Genomic DNA, 23928 nt, shown 5'->3' with positions numbered 1-23928 from the left:
GAGCTAGCCCCCGCCTCGCCGCACCTCTGGACCCTGATAAAGTCTAACCTTCCCTCCACAGGTGGGAGAACTGAGTAGGGGGTGCAGTCTGGGGTGAGAGAGGGTCTTGAGTTAGGATGCACTGGGGCCACTGTTTGAAGCTGTCCCCTAGCCACAGGGGGCTAGAAGCTGCTCTTTCTTTAACAATGAACTCTCATCTGTCCCCTCCACTGCAGGAGCTGCAGCTTTCAGGAAACCCCAATGATCATGGGCGACGGATGGGCTCCTGGAGGGGGGTGACAACAGGACAGAGCAGCTGGCCAGCCTGGGGGGGGAGGGTGACCTCCGCCCCAGTGATTGGAAAGGGCCCCAGCGCAGGGACAGTGGGGCAGGGGCTTGGTGCTGGCTGCGCTGCACGGTGGCAAGAGGGAGCTGCCCAGGTGCCCCCCCCCCGGCCTAGCCCCTCGGCCGCCCGCGCATGCCCCGAGGCGGCGCATCCCTCGCACCTCTCCCCTGGAATGTTTACGGTTGCCAGGGAGACGGCGTTGCCTAGCGCCGGGGCACGCTGGGGACCGGAGGAGCCGCCTGGCCATGAGCGCCCGGCCCGTCCAGGGGCTGCCCCTGCTGCCCGGCGCCGCCTTCAGCGACCCCACGGTGAGCGCCCCCCCCCCGGGGTGTTCCCGGGCCCTCCCCCCCGCCCCGATCCCCCTTCTCAACCCCCCTCTCTGGGGCCCGGTCCCCCTCTCCCCGCCCAAGGGCTCAACCCCCCCCTCTCTGGGGCCCGACCCTCCTCCCCCCGCCCCGCTCCCCCCCTTCTCCCCCCCGGGCTCAATCCCCCCCCCGCCCCCCCTCCCCCCCTCCCCCCCTGGGCCCCCCAGCCCCCCTCCCCCCCCCCCCCCTCCCCCCCTCCCCCCCCGGGCTCAATCCCCCCCTCTCTGGGGCCCAGCCCTCCTCCCCCCGCCCCGCCCTCCCCCCCCCCCCGCCCCCCTCCCCCCTTCTCCCCCCCCCGGGCCCTCCTCCCCCCGCCCCATCCCCCTTCTCTCCCCCCCCCATCCCCCCCTCTCTGGGGCCCAGCCCTCCTCCCCCCGCCCCGATCCCCCTCCTCCCCCCCCTCTCCCCCCCCCCCAGGGCTCCCCCCCCCCCCCCCCTCTCTGGGGCCCAGCCCTCCTCCCCCCGCCCCGATCCCCCTTCTCTCCCCCCCCCCAGGGCTCAATCCCCCCCTCTCTGGGGCCCAGCCCTCCTCCCCCCCCCCGCCCCGACCCCCCCTCTCTCCCCCTTCTCCCCCTCCCCCCCCCAGGGCTCAACCCCCCTCTCTGGGGCCCAGCCCTCCTCCCCCCCCCCGCCCCGATCCCCCCCCCTTCCCCCCCCGCCCCTCTCCCCCCCCCCAGGGCTCAATCCCCCCCTCTCTGGGGCCCAGCCCTCCTCCCCCCGCCCCGATCCCCCTTCTCTCCCCCCCCCCAGGGCTCAACCCCCCCTCTCTGGGGCCCAGCCCTCCTCCCCCCGCCCCGATCCCCCTTCTCTCCCCCCCCCCAGGGCTCAATCCCCCCCTCTCTGGGGCCCAGCCCTCCTCCCCCCGCCCCGATCCCCCTTCTCTCCCCCCCCCCAGGGCTCAATCCCCCCCTCTCTGGGGCCCAGCCCTCCCCCCCCGCCCCGATCCCCCTTCTCTCCCCCCCCCAGGGCTCAATCCCCCCCTCTCTGGGGCCCAGCCCTCCTCCCCCCGCCCCGATCCCCCTTCTCTCCCCCCCCGGGCTCAATCCCCCCCTCTCTGGGGCCCAGCCCTCCTCCCCCCGCCCCGATCCCCCTTCTCTCCCCCCCCCCCCTCAATCCCCCCCTCTCTGGGGCCCGGCCCTCCTCCCCCCGCCCCGATCCCCCTTCTCTCCCCCCCCCCCTCAATCCCCCCCTCTCTGGGGCCCAGCCCTCCTCCCCCCGCCCCGATCCCCCTTCTCTCCCCCCCCAGGGCTCAATCCCCCCCTCTCTGGGGCCCAGCCCTCCTCCCCCCGCCCCGATCCCCCTTCTCTCCCCCCCCAGGGCTCAATCCCCCCCTCTCTGGGGCCCAGCCCTCCTCCCCCCGCCCTGATCCCCCTTCTCTCCCCCCCCCCCCCCCCCCCCCAGGGCTCAATCCCCCCCTCTCTGGGGCCCAGCCCTCCTCCCCCCGCCCCGATCCCCCTTCTCTCCCCCCCCAGGGCTCAATCCCCCCCTCTCTGGGGCCCGGCCCTCCTCCCCCCGCCCCGATCCCCCTTCTCCCCCTCTCCCCCTCTCCCCGGGACCCGACCCCTCTCCTGCCGCTCCTCCTTCTCCCACCCTGGCACCCGACCGCTCCCCTCCCAGGACCCATCCTGCCGCTCCAATCCCCCTTCTCCCCCCCCCCGACCTGACCCCCTTGCTGCCGCTCCGATCCCCCTTCTCCCCTCCCCCGGGACCCAACCCCTTTCCTCCTGCTGTAATTTCCCCCCCCCCATGACCCCTTCCTCCTGCTCCAATTCACCTTCTCTCCCGCCCCCCTTCCTGCCACTCTGATTCCCCCTCTCCGCCCCTGGGACCTGACTGCCCCCCTCTGCCACCCTGCCACTACAATCGCCCTCCGCCCCCCCCCCGGGGCTTGACCCTCCCTTTCCCCAGGATCCGACTCCCCTCATCCCACTCCTATCCCCCTTCTCCCCTTCTGGGACCTGATCCCCTTCCTCCCATGGCTATTTCCCTTCTCCCTTTCCTTCCCCCCCAACCCGACCCCCCTTCCTGCTGCTCCAATCCCCCTTTCCGCCCCCCCCCCGGGACCCAATCATTCCCCTTCCTTGGGATCTGCTACCCTGCATGTTCTCTGGGATCTGACCCCACCCCTCCCAGGAACCCAATCCTCCCCCCAGGACTGATTCCTCCCAGCTCCCCCCACCTCCCTTGAAGTAGGACCCCAGAGCCTCTAACTGATACCGCTTGGACCCGAGCCCTGTGCCCTCCCAATGCCCCCTAGGACCAGGATTTCTCACCCCGCCCCTGGCCCCAAATCCCTGGCCTGATACCCCCTAGTACCATATCCCTGTGCTCTTCCCAGTACCTCCAGGACAATAGCCCTCCCTCTTCATGGGACCCAATATACTGGGACTGATACTCTGGACCCAATCCCTGTGTCTGCCTGATATTGCCTCTGACCGCTTTTGCCTCTTTCCCCCAGGACCTGATGTCTCCAAACCAATCCCACCAGCAGCAGAGCTCTGTGCCCTGATACACCCAACCCAATCACTCTTTTCCCAAGACAGGGAGACCCCTGGGCTGAATAAACTCAGGCCCATACCCCAGAACAGGGACTCCTCTGCCCCCCGAAGGCCCCTATAGCACCTGAAACCCTTGTCAGAGGGATCCCTATGTCTTCATAAAACTCCCTTTGGAACCCTATGGCAGCCGATACCCCAGACCAGTGATCCCCGAGCCTTGCTGGTGCTCTTGGAACCAACAGCCCCATGCTCTTGTCATACCCTCCCCTCCATGCTAGGAGAGACAGGAACCCCATGCCCTCCTGATACCTCCCATGAGAACCTGATCGCTCCAGGGAAAGTACCTCTGTGCCCTATGGGGCCTGATACTCCAAAACAGTGGGTGACCCCCTGCCTCCTTGCTACCTTCATGGGAACCCAGCACCCTCCTATTGGGCTGTGGTGTCCCCCAGCTCCCTTTCCAATATACTGGTCGGATACCCCCATGCCCTGGGTGCCCAGCAGTCCTGAAAGCAGCTCATGCTCCCCTGGGTAGACTCCATGCTGTCTTGATACACTCACTGGTGCCCCTGATAACCCCAGTACTACTGACTGGTTACTCCCACACCTCTTTCAAAACTCAATGTCTTGCAATGAACCTGATTTCCTCAATAGTCCTTGATGGGATTATAGGATGCAACCTTCTATTAACTTTCCTTAAATAAACCCTCTCGTTTCACTGCTGCTCTTTCCTGCACAGAGCTGGGAGAGGCCAGGCTATTTGGGTTTAAGGAAAAATGGGCAAGTGCTTGGATTGTCAGCGGTGCCTTGGGACTATAAATAGACTTAGAGGTTTAACTGTTGGGAGCTTTGTTCACACGCACAAGACAAACTGAGCACAGATTTGGGGCTGGTAAGGAGTTTTCTTTCCCAGTATTGTAAGGTGCTGGTTCCCACCTCTTTCTGGGGCATGGAAGCAGAACTTCTCAGCAGTGTGTCAGAGACTCTATATTGCTGAGAACAAACTGAGATTCTCCTTTAGATTAAGGGGCTTTCGGAGCCAGATCTGAATTCTAGCTTCACTCATCTGATTTCCAATCCAGACCTGCTTCCCAAACCATCTGTTACAAGCGATTACAGCACAAGGCTTTGTGATTTTTAGGATATTTGATGCCTGGTGCTGCTTTTCAGTGAGAGATTTTGCTTTGTGTCACGAGCTCTAGCAGTGCCAAACTTTAATGGTTAAATTGCTTTCCTTAGAAATCGGCTTTCCATCGCTCCCAGACACTGGGCTACAGGAATGGCTTTGCCTATTCTCGGCTACCAACGGTGGGGATAGGCAGGGAGCGACTCTATGTGAACCAGCTGTCGCAGGCTGAATTAGATGAACTGTCCAATAAGAGACCCACGCTGACCTACGGGCAAGCCAAGCAGGCCCCACCTTCCGACTTCATTCCAGCACATGTGGCTTTTGACAAAAAGGTACAGAGAACTTGACTGCAGGAGTGTTGCTAGCCAAACCCGGGGCTGTGAGCCATGAACTCCAAGGTTTGGGGACCAGACAGCATAGAATGTATTTTCCAGATGCCATAGTCCTTAGTCATCAGCAACTGACAGCTGGATTGAAAGAGCCTTTCTTTGCTCAGGAAGAGGATTACAGTAAATAAACATTATAAAACATTCTACGTAAGGACATTTCCAGCAGTAGAGAACTTGGATGAACTCTACTTGCTTCACGTCATAATTATTTTCCTGTAAGTCCCACCGTCTCAGGGTCCTGCAAGGGCCTGTGCAAAGCAGGCACCTCTTGTGTGCTGAGCTGTCAGCTGGAGGTTATACTATGCTCATCACCACAGCATCCTCCTGCCTGTTCAGCATGTCAGCTCAGGGCCAGATTGTGTTTTTGACGCACTTGCTGCACCCACCCATGCAGAGCTCAAGAGGAAGCATGCCTCAGCAAGCTTCAATCCCACTCTGAGCTCCTAAAGCACAAGGGGAAATGCAGAAGCTATGCTCCCTAGAGCAGGGGTGTCCAAACTTTTTTCAAAGAGGGCCAGATTTGAAGAAGTGAACATGCGTGAGGGCCGGGTCGGAGGCGGGTGGAGAGCGCAGGGCACGCCGGTCTCACGGCGGCCCGGGGCCAGGGCGAACCCGCAGCCGAGCGGGGGAGCGGGGCTGCGGACGTGCCCTTCAGGGCAGGCTCTAGGACCGCGGAGGCCATGGGCGGCGGCGGTGGCGCGGCCGGAAGCGGCGCGCTGGGCGCGCCAGTTCAAAAGAGCGCCGGAGAGCCAGGAGAGGGGGAGGAAGCGGGGGCCGTATTAAATCGGAACACGGGCCGCAATTGGCCCGCGGGCCGGACTTTGGACATGCCTGCCCTAGAGCATAACTGGCCAGCTCAGAGGCTACTCCACACCCTTTGGGGGGAAATGCGTAACCCTGGGTCTCATGGAGGCAGGGGGTGAAAGTAACTTGAGTTTCTTACAGGTACTGTTGTACCATGACAGTACCTGAAAGAAATTAAGTATGGGGTGGAGTGCAGGAGGCACTGGGCATGAGAGGTGGGAGTGCAGGAGTCAGGGATGGGGGGGTGAGGAGGGGCTCCAGGAAGAGGGGTGGAATGCGTGGGCGTAGCAGGAATCAAGGCGGGGGCTGGAAGTGCAGAGGGGCTTAAGGCAGGGGGTTGCTGTGTGCAGTGGGATCAGGAGGGGAAAGGGCACCCTTTAGGGAAGATTGGGGCTAAAGCCCCCCTCCCCTGGTTCCTACCCACGCTGCTTGTGGCTTGCTGTTCTCCTTCTGTCACTGCCCGGGAGTGAGAGGAAAGCACACGGGGTAGGTCAGTTAGTCCTCTGCCCCCTCCCTACATCAGGTAGGAGGGAGAAGAAGGCAGGGACACTGTCCTTTCCTCTTGCTCCCTAGCAGTGAAAGAAGCAACAAACACTTCCAGTAGGAATTGGGGGGGCTTCTCCCCCCCTTCCTAATAGCACCCTGCAGGGAATTGGGCAGTTCCAGACTGGTGTGAGGCGCATCCCCAATCAGCCCCTTTCACCTGCCTGCTTGTTAGCATGGCAGCTATAGGAGCCCGGCTGGAAGCAAGCCACCTCCTCCTGCAGCCACGTGCCCCCGCCGGCTTGGACCGGAGCGGTAGATCGGGGCGCACCACGCTGCCTTACTTTCACCCCTCAGGCAGGGAACATCCGTGTGCACATCCACATGCGGAGTCATTGTTATATGCACTGCCCGTTGAAACAAAATACCTCGCTGGGGGTGCCCTGCTAGTCAGCTAGTCATCCCTCCTGAGCAGCCGCGGATGGCCCAGCTAACAACCATTGGCTGCAACTGCAGGCAAGTGAGGCAGATTCTAAAATCCATTCAGGCCAGAGCCAGAGAAGGTGAGAATGGCTTCTCCCATTGGGAGCTGGCAGCCACATGGCCTCTCTGGGGCTGAGTGTATGAAAGAAGCTTGTGTAAACTGAGTCAAAGGGGAACTTGCAAAATGGGGCCCATGAGTGTGAAAGCCTTGGAGTTCATTTGGGGGTGGGGAAGATGCTACGTTTATTCCAGCCATTTACACTTGGTCTCCAGGTGCATCACATAGGGGGAAATGTACAAAATATTGGGCTCTAGAAAAGCCATCCACAGCGAGAACTCCCATGATGCTCTTGCAGTCCACCCCGGTCAGCCTCTGGGGCCCTCAATGGTATCACAAGTACTACTCTTAGGGATCCATGTTGCCAAACATGACGTTTGATTAATGCTGTCGCTAATGTCGGTCACTTCTCTCCTTCCGGGGTCCGTCCCATCACTGCAGGTGTTGAAGTTTGATGCCTATTTCCAGGAAGATGTTCCCATCTCCACAGAAGAGCATTTCCGGGTCCGCCACGTGGGCATTTATTACTACTTGGAGGATGACAGCATGTCTGTCATGGAGCCCATTGTGGAGAACTCTGGTATTCCTCAGGGCAAGCTCATCAAACGCCAGCGGATACCCAAGAACGACCGTGGGGACCATTACCACTGGAAAGACCTGAATCGGGGCATGAACATCACCATCTACGGCAAGACTTTCCGCATAGTCGACTGCGACCCGTTCACACAGGTGCATCAGGGATGCAGAGAATTAAGCCAACTAAGAGAATCCAGGAGTTAGTGATGGGCTAACTAGAATCCCCGCTTTGTTCCCAACCCACTAATTCCAGCACAGGAGTAAGATCAGGGATTCTGTCTCTTCAGTACTTGGGCCCCTCGCCACATAAGACCAAGAGAAAGGTGTAGTGGTCATGCCTGACCCCCTCACGCCCATTTCTGATACTTCTGCCCCCCAGGGTTGTAACAACACATCGAGAACACGCGACAGAGCTGGGGCAAACTGGAACTGAATGACCACTGAAGTCAGTGGAGTTGGCCTGTTTACACTGGCTGTAAATCCAGTCCCTGATAGCACTCTAAGGGTGCGTCTAGACTGGCAAGATTTTGCGCAAAAGCATGCGCAAAATCTCGCCGCCTGTCTACACTGGCCGTGAGTATTTGCACAAGAACACTGACTTTGTATTGCACAAAGTATTCTTGTGCAAAAGGGCCAGTGTAGACAGCCAAGTTAATTTCTTGCGCAAAAAAGCCCGATGGCTAAAATGGCCATCAAAGCTTTCTTGCGCAAGAGAGCATCTACACTGGCACGGATGCTTTTGCGCAAAAGCAAATCTTTTGTGCAAAGGCACATGCCAGTGTAGACGCTCTCTTGTGCAAATACTTTTAACGGAAAAACTTTTCCATTAAAAATATTTGCGCAAAATCATGCCAGTCTAGACGCAGCCTACGGTTGTTTGGAAGCTTATATTCAATGAGTTGACGAAGCCATCCAGTTCCCATTTCAAAGTGGCTGCATCTCAAATTTGTTACTACATTTAGTACAAATGGGCCTCCTCAAGGCCAGTGATTCAAAGCCATTCAGCCTGACCCATCCTACTAAGCCAGCGGTTTTCAAACTTTTTTTCTCATGACCCAGTTGAAGAAAATAGTTGTCGCTTGCAACCCAACATAATTTGACTGGAGTATAGGGACTGAGGATGAGAGCTTTGGGCTGTAGGAGGGGGCTCTGGCTTTGGGAGGTCAGGACTGTAGCAGGAGGAGCCTGCCTCGAGCAGCTCCCGGTCAATGGTGCAGTGGGGGAGCTAAGGCAGATTCCTGCCTCTCCTGGCACCGCAGACCATGCTGTGCCCCAGAAGCAGCCAGCAGCAGGCTCCCGGCCAATGAGAGTACAGAACTAGTTCCCTGTGCGCTCCCCCACCCCCACCTAGGAGCCAGGCCTGCTACCGACTGCTTCTGGGGTGCAGGGCCTTAGCAACCCCTTAGCATCCCCACTGGTCACCCGCTCCCCCTGCACCACTGAGACCCAGTGCCTGACATGCCACCACCCAGTGCTGGGCCACGATCCCTAGTTTGAAAACCACTGCTCTAAGCCCTAGCAGAGGTCTCTCCAACGCAGGGGGCGGTTCCCCAGTGGAGCAGCTTGTGTTGCTGCTTCTCAAACGGCAGGTGTTCTGGGCCACATCTTGGTGACAGGCCAGCGAGCAGTCCCATTGGCATCGGGGGCTCTCTCAGCTGAGTGCCATGCGTCTAGAAATAGGGCTCTGCTTTCCAGAGCTGGCACTTTCCAGGGATAACTCAAATTCTACCAAAAAGAGAGACTTGCCCGCTTGATTTGTAATGGACACATAAAGGGACAAGGCCCAAAGTCCTTCTTCAGTCTTTGCTTGGGCAAAAAGTGGAGCCAATGGGAGGTTTGCCCGAGGGAAGACAGGCATCTGGCCTGTAGTAAGGGCTGTGGAAATGCAGAGGCAATGGAACCTTTATTAATGAGAATGATGATAAAATCATGATGATCCCTTTGGATCTTAAAGTGGCTAATTCTCTGATTATTGTACAGCACCTGGCACAGTAAGACTAGAGCATCTAGGTGCAACTACAAGCAGTGAGCTTATAGTCCCCGGTAACACCTTGCCAAACCCAGCCCAGAGCTTCCCTTGCCTCTTGACCCTGAGATCCTATCACAGCATTAATGGCCCAGACACCTTCCCTAGGTCTTTCTGGAGAGTCAAGGAATTGAACTGAATCCTCCTGAGAAAATGATTTTTGACTCATACACGGAGCTCCGGAAGATGCCCATTCGCATGTACGTCACACCGTCGGACTTCGACCAGTTCAAACAGTTTCTGACCTTTGACAAGAAGGTGAGAGGGGAGCACGTGCCTTGCCTTGGGTGGGTCGTTCCCTCTGCATGTCTGTGATTCAGAATGGTTCAGGAAAGTGGTTGTATGTATTGCCTATGGGTCCCATGAGCAGGAACCTTCCCCTGGCTGCTCTGCAAATGCAGTCTCCACACTGTGCAGACCCCCAATTTATCCCCTTCCCTATGGTTTGACTTTGTTAACAATGAAATTGATAAGAAGAGAATGTGAAGTTCAGCTCTTCCCTTCTCCCCAGGCTTGGCTGCTTCTGAGCTCCTCCTTCAGAACTGCTCAGCCCACACACTAGATCCTCCTTGCTCCAGGTCCAGCCTCGTTACCAGGCTGAACTGCTGTTGGTGACTGATATGTCTCACTGTTAGGACATTTTCCCCAATGTTCCCTTTGATCATTTACTTCCTCCTCCTGTCCCCTGAAGTACCCTAATTCCTGTCCCTCCTTAGTGTTTGTGATTGTTGTACTTGAGTCTTCTCTCCCCTCAGCTGCTGCCTAGCTCAGCTATTCTTGTGTGGGTCTGTTAGTCAAAACCTTCCTGCTGCTGAATCAGTTCTGCTTCTCTTCTCTGCACTGTCTCCCTCTAAGCCTCACTGACCCAGAAATGAGTGTAGGATTCCAAAGTATCTCACACCAGTGCTTAATACAGTCCAACTGGCACCCCTGTGCTCCAGGTGGGATCCTTCTGCATTCACCAACCCCAAATTGCATCAGCTTTATCCGGACAGGGCACATTTTCATTTTATGTTGGGTTTCTGGCCCTTGCTTGACTCCGCAACTCATGCAGGTCCTTCGGTTCTACGCCATATGGGACGACACGGAGAACATGTTTGGCGAGAACCGGTCTTTCATCATCCATTACTACCTGGCGGACGACACAGTGGAGGTTCGGGAAATCCACGAGCGCAACGACGGCAGAGACCCTTTCCCAGTAATGATCAGACGCCAACGCTTGCCCAAAGCCTTTGTGGACAAGATGAGTAAGAGTCTGTGTGTTGGGGTTCGGCCATTTTCTGTTAGCAAGAATTGTGTGTGTGAGCATAGATGGCAGATGCGTGCAAGACGTGCTTGTATCATATTATAAATATACAGTCAAGACATAGGTTCCCAAACTGGAGGGCCTGCCCCCGGGGGGGGCGTGAAGAAATTCCAGGGGGGGCACGAGGTGACCCACCCCTTCCCCAGCAATCCCTCTCCTTTTTTTTGCTCAAAAGTTTTGCTGCTGGGGGGGGGGGCATGAGGGTTTCTAAAAAATCAAAAAGGGGCGTGATGCCGAAAAGTTTGGGAACCACTAGAGAATTTATCCCAGGAACTTTTCTTGAGTTTCGAATTTCTTTCCATCACAGACAACAGAAACAATCTCTAGGAGTTTTAAAACATGTAACCTTTTGTTGCTGGTTTGCCACAACAAGAGGCACCTCTCCATCATTCCACCACTAGCCCCCTGACACTGTTTATACCTCTCACGTGCAGATGGGTTTTTCTCGTCCCTTGCTTTGCATGCAGCAATCAAAGCCACTGTCCAGCTCACTGCACTGCCTTCTCTACCCCCGATCTTCCCCAGAAACCTTCCCGCGCTGCGTGCTGGAGGTCTCCGATCACGAGGTGCTGGAGTGGTACACTGCCAGAGATTTCGCCGTTGGCAAACCCGTCACCCTCTTGGGGCGCAACTTCTTTATCTACGACTGTGACGAGTTCACACGACAGTTCTACCACGAGAAGTTTGGCATCACTGACTTCCAGTCGGTGGATGTAAGGAAACCACCACCAGAGGAAGTGCCACAGGTACTGAGAGAAAATTCACAGGGTGAGGGTGAGAGAGAGTGAAAGAAACCCATCAGCTTATACAAGGTCAAGACCCTTTGGACTCCTAGGTGCCATTGCCATAAGCCTTTTAGAAATACTTTCTCGTACTGTTGTGGTGTTGCTCAAGTGAGTCAGATGAAGGGAAAGAGTAGAGCGTGTTAGCCAGGGGCAATAGGGCTGTGAATCTTAGCCTATATAGCTGTGAAGTACTGGCTAGCTTTCTACTTCTGAGGTGGCGAGGAGTCCTGTGGCACCTTATAGACTAACTGAAGTGTAGGAGCATATTCACCCCTCTGATACTTCTGAGGTGAATTCTATTGCTGAATGGCACAGTCTCTGGACGGTAAAATTCATCTGCTAATGCTCTGGAAAGTACCTTGTGCCTTTTCCACAGTGTTGATTGGATTTGTGGAATTTGCTTTGAGCACAGAGATTTAAAAACCGATAAACCTCATTAGATATTTATATGAATAAGTTGCCACAGGCCCTTACTTGGTGCCAAATTCTGCAGCCTGGACTCACAGAGTAGCAGTTAGTCTCATGGTGCCATTGCTGGAGGTTTTTCAGAACAGGTTGGATAAATGACGGTCAGGGAGGGTCTAGAGTTTCCCTGGTCCTGTCTCAGGTGCTGGGCTTGGATTTGAGGTCCGTTCTAGCCCTATATTTCCATGGCTCTATGGGAGTAGAGTCCTACTAAATTCCCGAGTAAAGACTGTATGAAAACTGAACACAGAGCTCAGACTTTGGACCAAGAAGATTATAGGAGGTTAAATATTACAGGGGCTTTCACCGCTCATGCTTCAGAGCAGCTGGGTTTAGGAGACAGTATTGCAGACTTATACCCTGTAGACTTGTACACGAGCAGGAACAATATAGCAGATGGGGCCTTTTTCTGGAATGCTCAGTATTGGCCAGTCATGGGGAGCACAGGGTTAGCTGGGTTATTATGGTTCCACTGTGGCAGATCTAGAGAGGTCAGTACTTTCTCTGGGATGCTATTCCAGCAACGGGGAAAGTCTTAACGTCATAGCTCACCTAGAAAAATTCTGCATGGCTTGATTACTACCACACAGCAGGGTAGCCAAGTTGAATAGGTAAGTCGGTCAGTCTGGCAATGTTCTCTACTCTTGTGGCAGTTCGGAAAGGGGACATTTTCCAAAATGCCTAATACACAGATCCTCAAAGGTGTTTTGCTCTCCTAATTCCCTCTGGGCCCAAGTGATTTAGGAGCTTAAGTCACGGGATCTGTATTGTCAACAGAAATGGTTTGCTAGCTTCAATCAGTTACAGCTGGGCAACCCCCTGGCTGAGAATAGGGTTGCACAGGTTTCCCCAGGCCTGCAAAACTCCTGGCCCTGATACTTGGAAAGGGAAGACTGATCCTCGAGCTCAAGGCTGAATTTGCAGGGCTCAGGACTAGGAAAACAAACATCTTTTAGCTGGAGCACATTCAGTCACAATGAACTGGTTAAAAGACAGGAAACAAAGGGTAGGAATAAATGGTAAATTTTCAGAATGGAGAGGGGTAACTAGTGGTGTCCCCCAAGGGTCAGTCCTGGGACCAATCCTTTTCAACTTATTCATAAATGATCTGGAGAAAGGGGTAAGCAGTGAGGTGGTAAAGTTGCAGATGATACCAAACTGTTTAGGATAGTCAAGACAGAAGCAGACTGTGAGGGACTCCAAGAAGATCTCACCAAACTGAGTGATTGGGCAACAAAATGGCAAATGAAATTTAATGTGGATAAGTGTAAAGTAATGCACATCGGGAAAAATAACCCCAACTATACGTACAGTATGATGGGGGCTAATTTGGCTACGACAAATCAGGAAAGAGATCTTGGAGTTATCGTGGACAGTTCTCTGAAAACTTCCACGCAGTGTGCAGCGGCGGTCAAAAAGGCAAGTAGGATGCTAGGAATTATTAAGAAAGGGATAGAAAATAAGACTCAGAAAATCTTACTGCCCCTTTATAAAACTATGGTACGCCCACATCTTGAATACTGTGTACAGATGTGGTCTCCTCACCACAAAAAAGATATTTTGGCCTTGGAAAGGGTTCAGAAAAGGGCAACTAAAATGATTAGGGGTTTGGAACGGGTCCCATATGAGGAGAGGTTAAAGTGACTGGGACTTTTCAGTTTAGAAAAGAGGAGACCGAGGGGGGATATGATAGAGGTCTATAAAATCATGAGTGGTGTGGAGAGGGTGAATAAAGAAAAGTTATTTATTAGTTCCCATAATAGAAGAACTAGAGGACACCAAATGAAATTAATGGGTAGCAGGTTTAAAACTAATAAAGGTATTCTTCACACAGCGTGTAGTCAACCTGTGGAACTCCTTGCCAGAGGAGGCTGTGAAGGCTAGGACTATAATAGAGTTTAAAGAGAAGCTAGATAATTTCATGGAGGTTAGGTCTATAAAAGGCTATTAGCCAGGGGATAAAATGGTGTCTTTGGCCTCTGTTTGTCAGAGGCTGGCGAGGGATGGCAGGAGACAAATCGCTTGATCATTGTCATCGGTCCACCCTCTCTGGGGCACCTGGTGCTGGCCACTGTCGGCAGACAGGATACTGGGCTAGATGGACCTTTGGTCTGACCCAGGATGGCTGTTCTTATGAACCTCAAGCCCCACAATGCTCTGCCATTGCTGGGGCCTTCAGGGATTGGGACATCTCAGCCCCTCCCATTCTCTGCCTGGCCAGTATACTTTGGTCTAATGCTGGTTGTTGCTGTGGCTAGGGGGACTGAGTGGAGACAGGAGGTCACACTGCAGCCCTGGGACCTGCTTCTCCTCCTGGTCTTGAACTCTGGCCTTGTTCTTCCAGAGCCACTTTTCCAAAGGTAGAGCCAGCTGCTGTAATGGAAGTTGTGGGAGGCCTGTTGATTTCCAGCAGCTAGGCCTGCCAATTGGGGTGGGGGCAAAGGGGCAGTTACCCCTGGGGCCTGGAGATTCAAAGGGGCCAGGGTCCTTTTGAATTGCTGCTGGAGTGTCATTCTGTATGGCTCTGACGTCTGAGGGCTGGCTGCCCTGGTCCCGCCCCTTCTGCCTGCCTGAGGCCCCACCCCTTCCAGGGGTGAGAATCTGGCCCCCTCCCCCCACACCTTGCCCTGCGGCCATGGCTCTTGGCCCCACTGCCAGCAGCTGAGCACTCGGCCCCTGCTGCCTGGCTGTACGTCTCAGCTTTGGGAGAGCTGGCACGGCCTTGGGGGAAGGTGTCCAGCCTTTGGCACAACTCTTGCTGCCGAGAATGGTTGCCGTGACCCCCGTCTTGTCAGTAGATGTAACCGCCTGTGCTTCCTGTCTCTTCTGTGTGCAGTTCATTCCTCCCTACAACGGCTTCGGCTTCCTTGACGACTCCATGCAGAACTGCTTCTCCCTGCTGCCCAAGCCCCCCAGGAAAAACTATCTCAAGATGCTAGAGAACGACCACAAGGTGCTGCGCTATCAAGTCACCCTGGTGAGAGCTCAGTCCCTGAGCAAGCACCCTCTGGTTATACTCTGATAATCGGAAGGGCTAGGGGATCCTCATATTCTCTATGGCTGCCCCCTAGTGCTGGCCGATGGTCAGCTGCAGCAGCAACCGCAGAACAGCCCTCTGCGTCAGGCCTGTGATGGGTTCCAGTATTGACTTGCGGATTGGCAGTGAGAGAGTCAGGCAGAATTAAAGCAGGACCAGAGCCTGTTCCGTTCCCCCTTTGAAATCAGTGGAATGACGTCAGTGGGTGTTGAAGCAATGCTCACACCAGCAGCATCGCCACTTGAACCAGACTCGTTCATCCCTCCTCACCCTGCCCACATCCATGCCAGGGTCATTAGTCCCTCATCATCTTCCAGTAACACCGGCCAGGGCACCTGTGCACACTGCTCCCTCTCCCTCTCCCTGCTTTACAAGCCAGCGGTGGTGTGTTCCAGCAGGACACTTCGCTACCAAACTCTAGGCAGTTTGCAGGATGGACAGCTGAGGGAGGAGCCCCGCTGGAATCTCCATTCTTTGCACACAAGCTGCCATGTGCCTGGGCTCTGCAAGGCAGTGGTAGCTCTTACGATGATGCCGTCCACCTTCTAAGGCAGGGCTACTCAACTTTGGAAGCCCCGGGAGCCACAATGATACTCACAGCACATGCCGAGGGCCACAACGTAAGTGTGTTGCATAGGCATCCAAATATACATGCAAATCACTTCTTTCACACTGACAGGCATGAATACAAAGATTAAGGCAAGACTACACAACACGCAGGCCCCATTTAAGTCAGTTCTACTGATACTAATAAAAATGCAATATTTACCCAATTTCCACCCATATGACAGCACTTTTAATGAGCAATGATAGTCCAGGAATTTAACTACTTTTTGTTTTGGCTCCCACCTGTGAGCCACATGTTGAACCCCGCGTAAACCCAAACCACACCCCGGGCCACAAAGAAATGGGCCACGAGCCGCATGCGGCCCTCTGGCTGTGTGTTGAGAAGCCCTCTTGTAACGAGCGTGCTATGGCTGTTCTCTCGCCTTTGTTGTATTTGTTCCTAACAGCCATAGCTTAGGGCTCAGATCAAAGTTAATTTTAATCCAAGCACGTAAACCTAGAGGGTTGTATCTTGTGGTTAGGAGCTGGAATCTTTCCAGACCTTACGGAGGTATGGATTTTAATTTGACCGCTAATCCATCTGTGTGTGATGAATCACCTTCCTCCAGGGTCCGCTTTGCTCCTGGAGTGCTGAGCACAGACACGTACGGAGTGGATTCGGGGGCTGTGCACGAGATTCTCCACCTTTAGGCATGCCGAGCAGTACTTTGAGTTGGGAGGAAGCTAATGAGCCACTGATATCCGGATATTGAACGCAGTCCATGGTTTTATTACAGTGCAGCAGGCTGGTCTCTCCTCTGGCCTTATTTGGGCAGGTGTTCAGCCCAAGTGCTGTAGGGGTTTAGACAGATATAGAAATGAAAGCTGCTTGGACCAGGATGGGCAACCACAAAAGATGCATGGGCTGCATGGGTGGCCCTCCTTCAGCTCAGTGGGCCCCAGCAGCCCGTGGCCTACTGGCGTTCCAACTGCAGCCCCACGTCTCCCCCATCCCCACATGCCACTCGCGCACTGGGGCATCAGAGCCCTGCACTTCCCTGCTCCTCCCTCTCCTGCCCAGAGCTGGAGTGTTGCCAACAGCTGATTTGTGGCATTCCAGCTCTGGGAAATGAGGGGGAGGGGCAGCAGGAATGGAGCACAAATCGGGATTCATGGCTCCTCCTAAAGCGCTGTGGGCGGGGTATAAGAAATGTGGGGCTCTGATGCCCCAGTGTGTGAGGCACAAGCGGGGCAGCCAGGGAGGCAGCAGGCTGCAGGTGGAGCCCCAGTGGACCACCATGTGGCCCTCGGGCCACAGGTTGCCCACCACTGTGCTGGGGAACAGATAGGAGTAATTCGTGATCAGTCAAGGAAAGCAGCTGGCGTCACTTATCCAAATCAACGTTTCCCAACCACACGACCCACTCGGGTCCTTCCCTCCCCTAGGAATCTCCAAACCCAGAGGAAAGGAAGCGCCGGTTCATCCTCTCCTATTTCCTCTCCACCGACATGATCAGCATCTACGAACCACCGGTCCGCAATTCAGGCATCATTGGAGGCAAATACTTAGGAAAGACCAAAGTCCCCAAGCCAGGCAGCACGACGGAAAACGCCGTTTACTACGAGCCAGCAGACCTCACCATCGGTGCTATGGTTGAAGGTAAGTTGGGACCAGGCTCGATGGTGCTGCCAGAGCATCTCCTCTTTAGTGCAGGCTCCTTGTTCTACACGTGAGAGCTCTGAGGCTTATTTTTTTGCACAGATATTGCCACGGGCGGCCGGTATGCTAGGCAGGGGAAGGCGTTGCCTTCCCAAACCACCAGCCTGGCTCCGCCCACACTCCGCCCCCAGAATGCCTGCTGGAGGCGTACTGGGGCAGAGTGTTGCTGCCCCCAAGCACCTGCCCTCCCCGTGCTCCGGGGCTGGGGAAACTGGGACCACAGGCCCTCCTCCCTCTCCATGGTGCTGTGGGGGTGGGGGTTGGCTTAGCTCCTGGCCAGAAGGGGCGGGGCTGGGACAGGGCTTCACCCACCGCCCATGGATATTGCACATATCTTCCATGTACAATTGGCCAGTTCTGGATCTAGTGTAAAATGCAGCCCTTTGTGTAAAATGGAGCCATTCCACTCATTTTAGCTGGGGACCTGGCTTCTATTATACACGGAGAGCGAGCACTCTGTTCTCCTTCAGATTTGTGTAGTTTGTGTAGCTGATGGGCTGGGGCACACCAGCATTTTAAGGATTAATGCTGGAGCACTGGCCAGATGAAATCCGGCAGGATGGGCCACCGGTTCATGCACAGGGGAAAACAACCCTGATACTGAAGCAAGTTAAAAACTAGACAGTACTACATGTATATTAGTCTGGGCCCAACCCTGAGTCCTTTCCTCAGTGGCTTCTCACACAGACAAAATGCCCATGGAATTCATGAAGAGCATTTCCTACCCCCAGACAATAAAAAAACTGCATGAACTTCTTGGCTCTGACATTGCAAGTTCCTCAGGGCAGGGACCTTGTGTATCTGCGATGGGACTTGCCCGCACACGGCCATAACATTTGGGTTGGTGGCGCTTGCCCAGTGTTTGGCCACAGGTTTATCATCACCGATGCGGACGAATACGTCTTGAATTACATGGAGAGCAATGCCGAGAGTGTCCCCGCGGCAACGCTGCAGTCCCTGCGGGATCACTTTGCCCCTCGCCGAGCAGCAGTGCAGGCCGCTGAGAGGTAGGTTTCAATGGAGCCGGCGGGATAGGAAATCATTCACCATTTAGCCGGTCAAATGGCTATTCTCTGTTTGCACAAGCTCCTCTATTGCGGTGCGTTCTGGTGCAGCACGAGCCACAAACAAGTTTTAGGAGGGCCATCAAGCAGGGCCAGCATTAGACTCACTGGAGTTTAGGGCTGAAAGGCAGAGCTGCGCCATGCAGGCTGAAGCTGGGGGCCCCACCCCAACTGCTAGCCCCTAATGTCGACTCTGGTTTTTATTGTGGCGCAGGAGGGTTGTGGAGTTTCTAGATCATGTTGGGGGTGGGTCTCAGGAAGAAAAAGATTGAGAACCCCTCACATTTAGCATCATTAACCGCTGATACCGCTCTCTAGCCCTGGGCGAGCAATCATTTTTGAAGTGGTCACAGGCTGCCCCGCAAGGGGCAGGGCCTCAGGCAGAAGGGGTGGAGCCTCGGGTGGATGGGGCAGGACCTATAAATAGCAGGAGTTGAAAGGGGTTATGCCTCCCCTGTGGCTGCCAGGCATCACATGAGCGGGGGATGGGAGCTGTGAGCCCTTTCACCTCCTGCTGTTTCAAGGCCTCGCTGCCCACTGCCTGGTAGCTGGGACGCTAGAGCCCTTTCAATTGCTTTTGTTTAAAGGGCTTGCCCCTTCCCTAGGGCTGTTGCCTGAGAGCCATGGGGAAGGCCTGAGGCCTTTAAATAGAAGCAATTGAAAGGGTTTGAGAGTCCCTGGCTCCCAGGCAACGGGCTAGCATGGGGCCAGGAGCTGAGAGTCCTTTCAATTGCTTCTCTTTAAAGGGCTTGCGCCTGCCAGATGACTGCCAGGCAATGTAGCTGCCCAGCAGGCACGGGCCCTTTAAACAAAAGCAGTTAAAAGGGCTCGCAGCTCCCGGTGCCGCTAGCGCATTGCCAGGGAGCCGGCCCATGCGAGCCCTTTTAAGTGCTTCTATTTAAAGGGCGTGTACCTTCTCCGCGGCTGCCAGGCAATATGTGGGGAAGGCACTTTAAATAGAAGCACTTAAAAGGGCTCGTGCATCTCTGTCTCCCAGGCAACACGCGAGGGGGCGGGGCCTGGAATTGCCACGCAGGCTGGATCTGGCCCCTCGAGAGGCTTTTGCCCTCCCTCACTCTAGCCGGTTACTCTGGTGCCTGCTGGCTTGTGACTGATTTGCTGATGGCTCCACTCTGGGAACCCCTCCTTGGGGCACCGAGAATTCAGTGCACGCCAGGGGCCCAGAAATGCAGGGCTGGGGCTGTCACAGCCCAGGAACCTGGTGCCTCCCTTTGAGAGCTGGCTCTTCCCCGAAGGGTACAGCGAAGGTTTCCCTTCGGCCCTGTGCAGCAGCAGTAAATAGTCCTTCTGCGCAGGGCGGCAGCGCTCGGGTAGAGTGGCTGCGCATTGTACCAGCACTGGCCTCCCGTTGCATGGTGGCCGAGAGACGCCGGAGTGATCGCTCTCCTGCCATTTGGGCCATGCCTTGGTCTGCGACAGATGGGCCCCTACCCTCTTTTCTCAGTGCTTTGTCTAGGCTCTATGACCAGACTTCCTCCCTCCCCAAGACCAGGGCTGCCCTCCCATCCCTTGGGAGACCATGCCACAACCCCCAGCTGTTTGGGGCTCCAGCCATTAAGTGCATAGAGCAGGGGTGGGGAACTCTTTTTGGGTTGGGGGCTGCTAACTCACAGAAAAACCAGTCAGGGGCCTCACACATGAGAGATGCAAAAGAAAAAAAAAACCCACCTCACTGATGTGGCCCCTGAATGAGAAGCAGAAAGACACTCCTGCCATTCCCCTCCTCCTGCACACCAGGGCCTAGGGGAGCCAGGCTAGTAGATTTTGTGTGCTTCAGTGGAGTGGTGGGGGAAGGAAGGCTGGAACACCAGCATGGGCTCCCCAGTGCTGTGGGGAGGGGGGGAAAGCGCTGAGTCTCAGGGCCTGGATCCAGGCAAGCCAGAGGCCAGATGCGGCCCCTGGGCCTTAGGGTCCCCATCCTTGGCATAGAGGTGCCAACTAAGAAGAGGGCCACTTGGCACGGCCTGAACACACAGAACAAGATAGTCTCTGCTCTCAAGAGCTTCCATTCCAAATAGACAAGACAGACAAAAGGGGGGAAGAGAGACAGAGACAAGAGGCAGCACCCACCCAATGACCTGCCACCAATCAGCAGAGCTGGTTATTTGAAGGAGAGTGTTTTGGAAGCCTGTGGTGCACACATTCAGAAATAATGCCTGGCCAGCTCAGGGTATAACTGGCCACCAGCCATTTTAATGGGTGGGGCAAATGAGAGCAGGAAGTAGCACAGGTGTGGCAAGCGTGACTCCTGCATGCAGTCATTTCCTCCTGCACATCCTGCCTCCACAGCCAGCCAGCCGCTGGGATGGGCAGGCAGAAGCTGGAGGAGCTAGTGAAGCAGGTTCAGGAGCAGCTGAAGCACCATAACTACTTGAGTAACAGCAGCATGCGGGAGGCGTTCCTTCACCACGACAAGGACGCCTCCGGCTACCTCGACAAGGCCGAGTTCTTTGCCCTCTGCAACCGCTTCAACCTGCCAGTCGACAACGCCCTGGTGAACAAGGTCAGGAAGCCGCACAGTCAGCGTGCACAGTTTGGCTTGTAGCAAAAACGTGGACCAGGGAGCCACGTAATTCTATTCACAACCCTGCTCTCTCTAGCCTGCCATAGCTCTTTCAAAGGATCGGCCCTGTCCGTTTACAGCCAAGACTAAGCACTGGCAGTGCCCCATGTCCGGGCAATGCCATGAACAAGACAGTGTGCCACCTCCTCCCCCATCTCCTATAGCATCCCTGCTCCGGGCCCCAGAGGCATAGAAGAGACCCACACATGCAGTCGGGCAGTGGGACTCGCAAGAGGTGGGAGGAATTCTTTCAAACTCTGAGCTGACCATGACTTCACCCCAGTGTGTAGTAAATAGAAGCCCAAAGTAGAAAGCTAGTCCCATATAGGTAGCAATGGTAGCCAAGCAACTAGCCTTCCTCCAGGGGCATGTTGGTACGAGCACCACAGACATGCTTCTTCTCACCAATTGCCTTTGCATACCGTCAGCCAGCTGAATTGCTGAGAAGGTGCAGTCATCTCGAGCCTGCAAGGCATCTCCACCATCTCTGCCTCAGGCCTCTGCTAATCAGCTTAGCTAGTAAGGGTCAAGGCAATACAGCTATGGGGCTTTGAGCAGAAGCCAGCTGAGATGACAGGCTGCCTGGCAGGAAACAGGCCGAAGAACTGTGCGCGTGAGGGGAAGAAACAGAACACAGTGGAAGACAGAGGGTGACTTGGGTTTCCTCAGCCTAAAATGCTGTAGGCTAAGGGTGGGGAGCATTTGGCTTCTTCCCGCTAGACTGAAGAGGAAACTGGGTTGAAACTTCATGGGTCAGGTTACTCCTGGTGAATAGGGGTATTTATTACAAGGGACACTTTTCCTCTCCTAGAGATGGGTTATTCCCCCAAGGGAGGAACAGGGTACTTTGCCCTGGCTTTCAAAAACTGCTCATGGGAGTGATACTTTAGGGCAACGTGACTGTATCTGTAGCATCTCTCCTTCTCTCAAATTGCTGTTTCTTTTCCAGCTGATCAATCTGTGTTCACATGGGGAGAACAAGATCAGTTACCAGGACTTCATCAGAGCTTTCTCCTGCTGAGCTGCCCCTGGAAGGGGAGACCCAAACCAGCCCCAGCCATCCCAGCTGAATGATATTCAAATGTGGTACCTCTAGATTCTCTCTTCACTGAGTGCTGCTTGGCCCTTCAGCACTAGGTTCCCCTCATCTCTGCCCTGCTTCCCTTCCTGCCTCATGGTGCTCAGTTTCCCTACCTCTGGGTCTGCAAGCAGAGCCTGTAGACAAAGCTTCGTTTGTATTAAAGAAATGAATCTGCATAGTTCCAGGTTGTCTCTTCCGGGGCTCTGAGGCGGGCAGGGGTGGTCTGGCTGGGGTGAGCGCTCCAGGCCTTTCTTACAGACTGTTAGAGGAGGACTCCATGTTCTGAGATGCCAAAAGCAACTTGGCCCCTTTTTTGTTTATTATTTTGCTGCAGAAGGACCTGCAGAATCCTAGCCATGCAGCAGGACCCCATTGTGCAAGCTGCTGCAGTCGCCCAACCTCAGCGTGCCTGCCTTAACTGAACACACCAAGTGGCCTGAAAAGCTGAGGACTCAAGTGACAGATCAACTAAATGGATGACATATTATAAAGCCTTCTTTCCTTACATTTAACACCCCATTGACACCAAAAGCGGAGTATAGGCCACTTCCAGCCTGCTCAATTTGCCTCATTAGCACCGGGACTACCATTGACAGGTGCTTTTTTCCTTCCCTCCCCTTTCTTATTCTGAGGGTCCCCCTTTTTTTCCTCCACTCTGCTCATCTCATCTGACAAAGTGGATTTTCCCCATGAAGGCTCATGACACTCTCTCTCTCTCTCTCTATTTGTTAGTCTCGGGGGTGCCACAGGACTACTTACTTTTAGATTAAATAGAAAGCATTCTGTGCTCCTGTGTACTTCGTGATAGCAGCTGAAAGGCCCTTGGCAGCCGCCTTCTGGGGCTAGCTGTGATGTTCCTTATTCCGAGCATCAAGCAGGCCACCACTGGGATCCCTCCGTTCCTCCTCAGCCTCTAAAACCTGCTTCCAGCCCTCCTCACCACTACAGCCCGATTCCCAGCCCATTGGCATCACAACGGCCTTTCCACGGACGTCAGCGGCCTTTCGCATAGGGCACTGGTGCCGCGAGCCATAGGATTGTTGAATTGCCCTTCGGTCCTCATTTGCTCCCTCAGCATGATGGGCAGGAAACACTTCCCCCATACCCGGCCTGAGCCCAAAGCACATAAGAGGTCCAAGCTATGCACAGAGCTAGCCACCTGCAGATGTGTCGTGTATGGGAGAGGAGCAAATGGCACCTACTTCTGCCATACCTGGTGGGTCTGTCCCGACATGCTTTGGGAGCGCTCACATAGCAACCCATAGGGCTGAGGGACTAATGAATGGAGGAAACACACACCTCGTCGATGATTCTATGCCTTTTATTTAGTTATTTCAGAAAATATCTTTGTTGAAAGTTTGTTCACAAAAGCCGTTTAACAAAAAAAAAAATTCCATACAAAATTGTTTAGTTTTTAAACGATAAGGGAAGACTAAAAACATGTGGGAGAAAAAGTTTGAAATGGTTATCCAAAAAAAAAAAAAAAAAAAAATCCAACTCAAACCCCTCCCTCCCAACCAAAACAAATTTAAAAAACCACACATGAAAAAGGAAGAGAAAACATTTGCACTAAAGCATAAATATGGAAGAACAGAATTTTCCTTGAGTTTCTTTGTTGAAGTTTGGTCCACAGAATTTAAACAGGTGAAAAAGACAGATACATGCACCCACCCAAATTTTGTGTCTTTTGTTCTTTCCTCTGTCTGGCAAGAAGTATACACACAACTTAGGGGGACTGAGCGACCCAGTTTATAATGTCAATATAAAGATGGCCAATTCAAGCCATATGTTATGCACTCAAACGTTTCAAAAAGAGTCCATTATTGCTGTGCAGTCGGACAACTGTAGGCACCATCTGCTATAGACAGAAGCCAGCTCTAGCTGTAGATTCCATCGACAGGACTACTCCACAGCCAGACAGAACTGTAACCAGTCCACTGGAATGAAGACAACCCATTTACAGACTTCATGACTAGTTCTGGAGAGAGACCATCCTACACTTAATATAAGAACCAGGGAGAAACCTATTCCTTCTTCACGACACCTGTGCATGATAGGTAGGAAAAAGTCATCCTACAAAAATACAAACTTTAATGCCCCATTGAGCAAGGAAGAGTCATTCAACAAGCTTTTAAAAAGATACTGATCTGCAAAATGCTACATTCTCCCCCAACATCCACTTCTCTGAGATCCCTGTGGGATAA

The 23928-nt window shown here is 54.5% G+C and overlaps 1 protein-coding gene across 1 annotated transcript; it reads left to right on the top strand.

Annotated features, from left to right (window-relative positions):
• Nucleotides 1-492: 492 nt before the first annotated feature.
• EFHC1 (EF-hand domain containing 1) lies at nt 493-23352 on the top strand. Its single transcript, XM_075923331.2, has 11 exons — nt 493-633; nt 4428-4649; nt 6976-7263; nt 9245-9394; nt 10191-10383; nt 10968-11188; nt 14529-14669; nt 16722-16935; nt 17855-18002; nt 20370-20583; nt 21593-23352. The coding sequence occupies exons 1-11, from the start codon at nt 571-573 to the stop codon at nt 21662-21664; spliced, it is 1926 nt and encodes a 641-aa protein (XP_075779446.2). The 5' UTR covers nt 493-570; the 3' UTR covers nt 21665-23352.
• The last annotated feature ends 576 nt before the right edge of the window (nt 23353-23928 follow it).

The sequence above is a fragment of the Pelodiscus sinensis genome, chromosome 3, assembly GCF_052426305.1.
Source record: "Pelodiscus sinensis isolate ZL-2025 chromosome 3, ASM5242630v1, whole genome shotgun sequence".
Classification (NCBI taxonomy): Eukaryota; Metazoa; Chordata; order Testudines; family Trionychidae; genus Pelodiscus; species Pelodiscus sinensis.
Note: the sequence above shows the minus strand (reverse complement) of the source record. Positions and strands in the feature narration are given on the sequence as shown.